The sequence below is a fragment of the Macadamia integrifolia genome, chromosome 3 (genome assembly GCF_013358625.1).
Source record: "Macadamia integrifolia cultivar HAES 741 chromosome 3, SCU_Mint_v3, whole genome shotgun sequence".
Classification (NCBI taxonomy): domain Eukaryota; kingdom Viridiplantae; phylum Streptophyta; class Magnoliopsida; order Proteales; family Proteaceae; genus Macadamia; species Macadamia integrifolia.
The window spans coordinates 18582632-18591455 of record NC_056559.1 but is presented as its reverse complement, the minus strand read 5'-3'; the positions used below and the strand labels follow the sequence as shown (position 1 = coordinate 18591455).

Sequence of the window (8824 nt, the reverse complement as noted above, 5' to 3'; positions counted from 1 at the left end):
TCTGGGATTCGGTGGTCAACCGACCGGACGAGGACCACACGAGGTACCTCGTGTATTGCTACCGGATCTAGTATGTACCATCGTATCCCTGTACCTGGAACATATCATACACCACATTGGTTAAACACCATAGAATTGATATCGGCACATAATTATATGCCAACATGTAGGGTATTATAGTGTATGATCGTTTGTAATTAACCGCAACTTAATTTCCAAAAATACAGGGTTAGTGCTTCAACAAGTATAACAATGGTCCCACTTGACCATAACATATTATTATAAAAATAATAATAATAATAATAATAATAATTAAATTAATAACGATAATAATAATAGTAAAAATCCCATTTGTTTTTAAGTTTTCTCTCAACCGGCGGGCAGGTTGGGCCGCCGGTCCTACCCGAGCGGAAATTTTGAACAGGGCATTTAAGCCCCTGCTCTTCCTTGTTCGCACATTTCTTCTTCAGTCTCTCTCTCTCTCCCTCAGGCAATTTTTGAGAGCTTCTTGATGCTTCCACTCGCGATCTCACTCAATGATCCGACGCTTTTGGGAAGATTCAACTCCTCTACTTACAAGTAAGTTTCTTCCTCATTTTCTTCTCAGAACTTGTACTTTGGGGTAGAACTCATGTGTAGTCTTTAATCTAGGTTCTTTTCCCGTGTTTCTTTCCATAGAACAGTGTTTCCATGAAAATGTGATGTTTCCCTTGTGATTTATTTCTAGTTTTAGGATTTACTTCTCAATTTTTGAGAGAAACCCCAACCGTGCCTTAGTTTTCTCAAATTTGTTGATTTCTTCAATTTCTGCCCTTTTCTTCCCAATTAATAACTCAAATGCAATGCATTATGTTTGATTTGTACTTAACATGCTGTAGAGATCATGGAAAGTCCCTTATGTTTGAAATCCCATTTCTTCCCATGAACATCCATCTCTGTGTTGGGTTTCTTTGATTCTCTTTCACCTCAATATCATAATAGTAGATGTTTTTGCATATTCTAAATTGTAGAATGATGGCATTTCATCCATGAACATGTAAGCTTCATGCTTCACTCTATTGTGAGTCTTTTCATTTTTTTTCTTAGATTGAACTTGCACAATGAGAATTGGGATTTTTCTTTTCTATCATTCTTTACTTGCCATGCTATATATATGCCCTTCCCGTCACATTGCTGTTTTGCCATAATCTCTGTCTTGTCACTGGCCAGGCATTTCATTCATAGGCTTTTTATTACTCCTCACTTGTCACATTTTCTGTTTTGCGAGAATTGGGTTTTGGGGCTTCCTCTTACTACTCACCCATCTATTATTCCCTTTGTTACTCCTTTTTCCTTACTCACCCCTCTTTCCTCTTTTCTTGCTAGGATGTCTTCTCGCAAAGGCAAAGAGCCTGCATCCTCTGGCACTCGGCGTAAGACCATCGCTTCCAAACGGAAGAGTGCGGGGACTAGTTCTCCAGCCCCTCGCACAGGGCGACCCGGACCTGCCCCTATCGATTCTTCCGACTATGAAGAGGAGCTCTTCCACTGTTCAGAGGCAGCAACCAACTGGCAGGCCTTCCTGAAGAGGTCTGTAATGATGGAGAAGATTGTGGTAATTGACGACTTCCACAAGGTTCAACTTCAGGAGAGGTTCACAGCACTGGGCTGGCAGTCTATCCTCCACATAGACCGTCTGTGCTATGAGCAGTTGGTTCGTAGGTTCTACTGTAACTTGGAGGTCTCCTACCAGTACAGAGAGTATGCGATAATTAGAATGGTGAAGGGGGTGGACATTCAGCTGACCATGGACACCCTGGCTAGTATTTTGGGTATCTCTTCAACTGGGCACCGTTTCTACAGTCCTCCCAGGAGTAAGCCCATGGGCCTGTTCATGAGTTTGGCGACACTGGACCACATCTATGAGACCATCTGTGGCAGCAGTGTGCGTTCGGATTCTGAGACATCATTTTTCCCAGAGGTTCATGTGTTTGCTCAATTGGTCCAGTTCAACTTGCTCCCTAGAGGAGGTCATCGGAACCAGGTGGGCTTCATGGCAGCCTTCTTAGCTTACCACATCTATACAGCCTTAGAGGGAGGCGCCGAACACTTGTGCTTGCCTTATGTCATCCTCAAGATGATGGAGCACCATACTTCACACCCCGAGGATGGAGGATTTCCATATGGCAGGATCCTCACCAGGATCTTTGAGTTCTTTGGGGTGGACCTGAGTGGTGAGGAGGGGAAGACTCCAACAGATAAGTTCAACAGGGGAAATCTCTTGAGGATGGGTCTCCACACTCTTATGGATGTACCTCAGAGAGCAGGAGCTCAAAGAGGTAGGGATAGGAGGGCTGCCCCTATGGAGGATGTTCCCATGGAGGAGAGTCTAGTGAGGAGGATGAGGACTATGTTCCTCAGGGTGGGGAGGAGGATTTTGTGGATGAGGACATCCTTGAGGTGGTGCCTCAGGAGTCGAGAGGTGTTGATCATGGCTTCCCTAGAGCTACAGGCCCACAGCATAGAGCCCCACCACCTGAGAGTGGTGTATATGATTTTGAGGGCATGATGTCCACTATAAGGGCTTTGAAGGATGGGCAAGATCAGCTGTTAAGAAGACTGGATGAGAGTGCTTTTAGGGAGGAAAGCATCCTGGAGAGGCAGGCTACTTTGGAGAATTCCTTTCTCAGACTGGGCCAGGACTTGGATACAATGGCCAATGCCATTTCAGTAGATTTTGGCCGACTTTGGAGGGAGGTACGGCTGGTGAACTCAAGGTTTGACTACTACGACCATCGACTCAACGTTAACTCTAGACCTCAGGTGAACGTAGTAGTATTGGACGATGACAATGACGATGATCAGTGAGGACTTAGCTCGTCCACACCAACTTCTCACCTGTTTCATTTTGTTGATCTTATTGTATTTTTTTCTTTCTTTTCTCATTCTTTGTACTTTCTCTGTAACTGGACTTATTTGTGGGGTGATGTGTTTTGATGGTGGTTTGTGGTGAATTTCTATATTTGAATACTAGTGTAGTTTAGTTGTGGTGTCTTTTGTTGATTATAATTATTGATGTATATTTTTGTTGTTTATCAGGTGTTTGTGTGAAAAATTTTTGGAGATCTCGTTTTAAGCCGTTATGTTGTCGAAATTTCGTTAAACTCATACTCGATGAGTTATGACCTCAATTAATTAACCTTACATTTTCTCTCATGCATGCCATGAATGCATGGTTTAAAATATCTCCGATACCGATACGATACATGAAATTTTTAAAATCCTTTCGTATTGATATATATCCTATGATACATATCGATATGCACCAATACACTATCGATACGTACTGATACTCTATGAAAAATATAAAATCAAGGTGAAATATACGTTTCAGTATGTATCAGTATGTATCGGTGAATATTTATATGTATCGATCAGTACATATTGATGAGTATCAGTACATATCAGTGAATATCGGTATGTATCGATCAGTACATATCGGTGAGTATCGATATGTCCGATACAGTGCGCTACAGTCATATAATGGCCAAGATGGGTATTTTTTCAAAAAACACGATTTTTTGAGGTGTTTTTGTTCCAAAGTTGCTGCCAGCCATATTTCTCTCTAACTAAAGTGGAAATCAAGGTTTTGAACAAGGATTTTACATTTATGGGACAACTACAAACCTTGAATTCTTAGTGCAATACCCTCAATTTAGTGTTTATGCATAGTACATGTTATCAATAGCCTTTTTTAATAAATTTTTAATGAAAAGTATTTAAAAAGGTGTTTCATATCCATTTATGTATGTATCTTTAGCATATCTTAGCGAATCTCCGATATGATACGATACCGTTCGATACGTATCTTAATTTTGGTCGACCGATACGGAGACCGATACCATACTTTAATCCTTGCATGAATGCAATATCTAAATGCAACCATTTTTATTACTTTCTTTCTTCAGCTTTTATCTTTTTAAAGTTTTTACATTAACCCAATCCCATTTTCTATTATAGATTCTATGGGGTCTAATGGTAGGCTGTGAGGGGAATAGAGCATCACGCTCTGATACCACCGTTGTCACACCCCGTTCACATAGAATCGGACTGATGATCGGGTTAACACTGGTCAACCCAAACCTGCCAGGATCATCTGATACAGTATCCCACCATAGTATACACACAACTAAGAAAGTGTTCATCAGTTCAGTGGAAGACTTAATTTACCTGTAAATATTTCCATTATACTTGATACCCAAATTGTAATACATAGTTAAGTACATATGGGCCCGCAGGCATGATATTTACACAAAAGAATACAATTTACATATCAAGTACACAAAAGGAATTATAAAAAACACAAAGGGTACAACTCAGCTCGGTATCAAAAGTAGAGCTCAGCTCGGCATCAAAGGTAAAGCTCAGCTCAGTATCAAAAGGTAGAGCTCAGCTCAGCATCAGAAGAAGAGCTCAGCTCGGTATCAACAGTTAAGCTCAGCTCGGCATCAGAGCTGCGGTCCCGCAGCACAGCCCTCGCACGAGCAATCCGTGCCGTGCTCTAAATCCTCAGGGACCCACCAATCCTCTTCAGGGAATTCAACTGTGGGGCTCAACCAGTGCTCTTCAGGTTGATGATCTGTAAAATCATCTAAAAGTGGTGCACACGTGGGATGAGCTCACTAGCTCAGTAAGTGAAAAGAAGGACCACACAGCAGTCCATAGAACAAAACACAACCATATGCACTATATGCTATGCAATTCATTTTAAATCACATCCACCTAAACAACATTACTAAGTCCTTGGTTTAGTGCTACTACAACCACAGTGCGCGTATACTCCGGGTACGAGCCGCGAACTCCATCACGCGATATGCCCATAGGGCTGTCAGAGAAGGCCCACCGTGAGTACTCAGAAAATTAAAACATGTCGACCACCGGCTCTCAACATAAAGTAAATAACAAAAATTAAAGGTGCTGACCTCAGCAATTTAAAAGCAGTACGATTGACCCTCTTGAATATACCACCGGGGTTAGGGGTGTCAATCGGTCGGGCCGGTCCGGTTTCGGTCGGGCTTAATCGGGCTTGAAGACTTTTAAGGATTGCACCGTGTCCGCCCATTTAACTAATCGGGCTTAGTTAGTGAGGGCATGGTACACTTTATATTCGGTCGGTCGGTCTCGGGCTATAATCGGGCCACTAAAATCGAGCCTTAATCGGGTTTTAATCGGGCCTTAACCGGGCCACGGACATGTTTAATGTTAAACGGGCGTAATCGGTTTTTAAACGGGCCTTCTTTAATTGTTGAGTTTAATTGTATTACACTATTACTTCTTTAAATAGAGATGAATCTACTCTCTTCCAAGTCACATATTTAAAAACATCACAAAAAATCCAAAGCATTGATCCAACATCCTCATAATTAAACTATTTAGAAACATCATAAAAAATCATAAATCCTTATCCTGTCCAAGCATCCCACAATTAAAATATTTAGAATCATAAAATGTCCTAAATCCTTGTCCAAGCATCTCATAATTAAAATATTTAGAATCATAAAAAGTCCTAAATCCTTATCTAAGCATCCCACAATTAACATATTTAGAGGAATCTACTCTTTTCCAAGTCACATATTTAAAAATATCACAAAAAATCCAAAGCATTGATCCAACATCCTCATAATTAAATTATTTACAAATATCATAAAAAATCCTAAATCCTTATCCTGTCCAAGCATCCCACAATTAAAATATTTAGAATCATAAAAAGTACTAAATCCTTGTCCAAGCATCTCATAATTAAAATATTTAGAATCATAAAAAGTCCCAAATTCTTATCCAAACATCCCACAATTAACATATTTAGAAATATCACAAAAAATCTTAAATTCGTATCCAAACATCCCCAAAGCTAAATATTTAGTTACATGACTCAAAATTATCCTGATTTCGTCCAATCTGGAGTGCTTCAACATCAATCCCACCTAATAGAAAATAGATGAAACATAAACATTAGTAAATGTAAAGATAAAAGATAGCGAATATGTCATAATCAAAGAACAAGAATGATATTACCCATGGAATTTCACCTAACAGACTAAACATTAGCTGCAGTAGAGGCATTAGAAGATCTTTGTGTAGGTTCTACTGTAATATTAGTATCACCACTCACATCCAAAGACAACACATTCCCCAAAGCATTAGCCAAATCACTGGCATCATCAACCGGTTCAGCTTTAAAAGTATACAAAATGAAGAAGAGGACATGTAAGACATCAAGATTATGACAAAAAAAATGCGACGAAGCAATATTTGTTTAACGGATGAAAAATGTATATTTACATAGTTTGAAATTACCTCTAAAGTCTACTCCGAACATCCAATCTCGAAGGCAAATCAACGCTTCAGCATTTGTAGGCAATAGCTTACTTCTGTATTTGTCAATAACTCTACCTCCAGCACTAAAAGCTGATTCAGAAGCAACAGTTGATACCGGAATAGCCAACACATCACGTGCCATCCGAAAAAGATCACGATACTTTGATCCTTGTGACTTCCAAAAGGCCAATACATCATAATGCTTGATCGGATCTTTAATCCTTGGCTCTTCTAGATATAAATCTAATTCGGATTTATCTTGTATTACAGTAGTAGTAGAACTCTCATACATAGATAGCTCCTACAAAACAAAATAATCAAAATGAATAATGTAATATATTGAATTAAAATATATGTTTTAAACAACCAAAAAAAAAAACATAATGATTTATACCTCCCAATCTAAAACATCTCCAACTGTATTGTCCTCAATAGCATGTGATTGAAATCCCCTCTCTTCCTCAGTTATCTCCATGCACCGGTACTCTTCAAAGAGTCGTGCTAAGGTCGATTTCACAAGGTTAAACTTTTCCATTGCTCTTGAATCCAAACTGTATATCTTCTCAAAAGCATACCTAACAAAGATTAGCTTGTAACGAGGATCAAATACAACAGCAATAGCTAAAATGATGCTATATGAGTCCCAATACTTATCAAACTTCTTTTTCATTTCTTGTGCCATCTTTTTCACATAGTCTTCTCCTTGATTTATCGTTTTCAACAAAGACAAATGTATTTTCCATACATTATGAAAATACAAATTTGCTGTTGGGTACTTTGACCCAGACAATAATTCAGTAATGTCATTAAAAGGCTTCAAAAAGGAACATAAGTGTTCAATCTTTTTCCAATCCTCATTGCTTGGACACACTTTAAAATTTTTATCCACCAACTCTAGTTGTTGAAATGCAGTCTGATAGACAATGGCAGAATCAAGCATGTGATAAGTCGAGTTCCACCTTGTGGAAACATCCCCATGCAACCCTTTCTGACTTGGTATATCCAATTGTTTGCAGCATTCAAGAAACTTTACTTTCCTTGCTTGAGATGCCTTCACATATGCTACACTCGATCGAACAAAATGTACAGATTCATCAATGCACTTCAAACCATCTTGTACAATTAGGTTCGATATATGAGCACAACATCTGTTGTGAAAAAACTCACCACTACACAACAATGCCTTCTTTAATACCAAACTTTTTTTCAAGTGCTCAATAAAACAAAGGTTAGCACCGGCATTATCTAATGTAATAGAGAACAATTTCTTCTCTATGCCCCAATCCAACAACATATTTGAAGCAATTTCACATATATTAGCTCCTGTGTGTGGGGGTGGCATGATGCAAAATTTCAATAATTTTTTATGTAGTACCCATTCTGTGTCAATATAATGACAAGTGAGAGAAATATAGGAGTCAGTTGTTACAGAAGTCCACAAATCAGTAGTCAATGACATTCTACCATTGAAGGAACTCAAAAAATCCTTTATCCTCTTGCTTTCTCTAGTATGCAACTTCAAAATATCAGCCATTTGGGTATTCCTACTAATAGGACTAAATTGTGGTTTAAGATAAGAAATCAAAGCCCTAAACTCTTCATACTCGACGAATACCAAGGGCAACTCATGTCTGACAATAAGTGCGGTAATCATATCTCGAACTACATCTGCATCAATCCTCTTAGTTTTCAGTGCCACATTCCCATCACCTCCAGCCACTAACATTTGAGCAACATCATTATTTTTACGCTTGAGGCAAGACTTAAGATGTCTCCTCAAACTACCAGTGCCATTGATAGATGAGTCAGCCAGATATATATTCCCACAAGCCTTGCATTTTGCTCTCTGTCTTCCATCGGGATTTTTGTCTTTAGGGATATTAATAAACTCTTTCCAAACTATGGAAGTTTTTTTCCTATTTCTTGGTAAAGTACTGACTGTAGCAGATGAAACAACTGGCCCAGTATTATGATCAAATGCAGTTCTTGAAGTAGACGGACTAAAACCATTCCCTCTGTTTACTTCATTAACAGACATCTGAACTTCTTGATCTTTTTGATTTGACATTATGCAATTCAACTGAATAAAACAACAATAGAATGCAAAATAATAAATATAAATTGAATCTTCCTCAAAATAAAAACAATATTGTTCAAATTCATGTTAATAAGACTTAACAGTTAATGCATCTATTCCCAACTGATCACCCCTACCCTTCTATCCTTGTAATTTTCTGTTCCTCCCAAGTCTCAAGGAGGATCTCGGATCTGGATCCTTTTCAATGGTTGATGCTCCAATCATCCTTCAATCAAACACAGACACCTTTAAGGTTAAATACCCTCTTAGTCACATTAAACTTTTGAGAAAGCTATCTCCAAGAGATGTTTGGATATAAATATTCTAGTGTGTGTATATATGGTTGATAAGAGTTGATTTTTTCTTTATAAGCATAGTCTACAGTGTATA

The 8824-nt window shown here is 38.6% G+C and overlaps 2 protein-coding genes across 3 annotated transcripts; both read right to left on the bottom strand.

Annotated features, from left to right (window-relative positions):
- Positions 1-5759: 5759 nt before the first annotated feature.
- LOC122073231 (zinc finger BED domain-containing protein RICESLEEPER 2-like) lies at positions 5760-6891 on the bottom strand. Of its 2 annotated transcripts, none has more exons than XM_042637773.1 (4): positions 6752-6891; positions 6337-6658; positions 6055-6213; positions 5760-5963 (listed from the first exon to the last, which is right to left on the bottom strand). In XM_042637773.1, the coding sequence occupies exons 1-3, from the start codon at positions 6830-6832 to the stop codon at positions 6077-6079; spliced, it is 540 nt and encodes a 179-aa protein (XP_042493707.1). In that variant the 5' UTR covers positions 6833-6891; the 3' UTR covers positions 5760-5963; positions 6055-6076. The 2 variants fall into 2 exon arrangements, with proteins under 2 accessions (XP_042493707.1, XP_042493705.1); XM_042637771.1 differs by having other exon boundaries at positions 6069-6213.
- LOC122074212 (zinc finger BED domain-containing protein RICESLEEPER 2-like) lies at positions 6846-8425 on the bottom strand. Its single transcript, XM_042639064.1, has 2 exons — positions 6933-8425; positions 6846-6858 (listed from the first exon to the last, which is right to left on the bottom strand). The coding sequence occupies exons 1-2, from the start codon at positions 8423-8425 to the stop codon at positions 6846-6848; spliced, it is 1506 nt and encodes a 501-aa protein (XP_042494998.1).
- Positions 8426-8824: the final 399 nt, after the last annotated feature.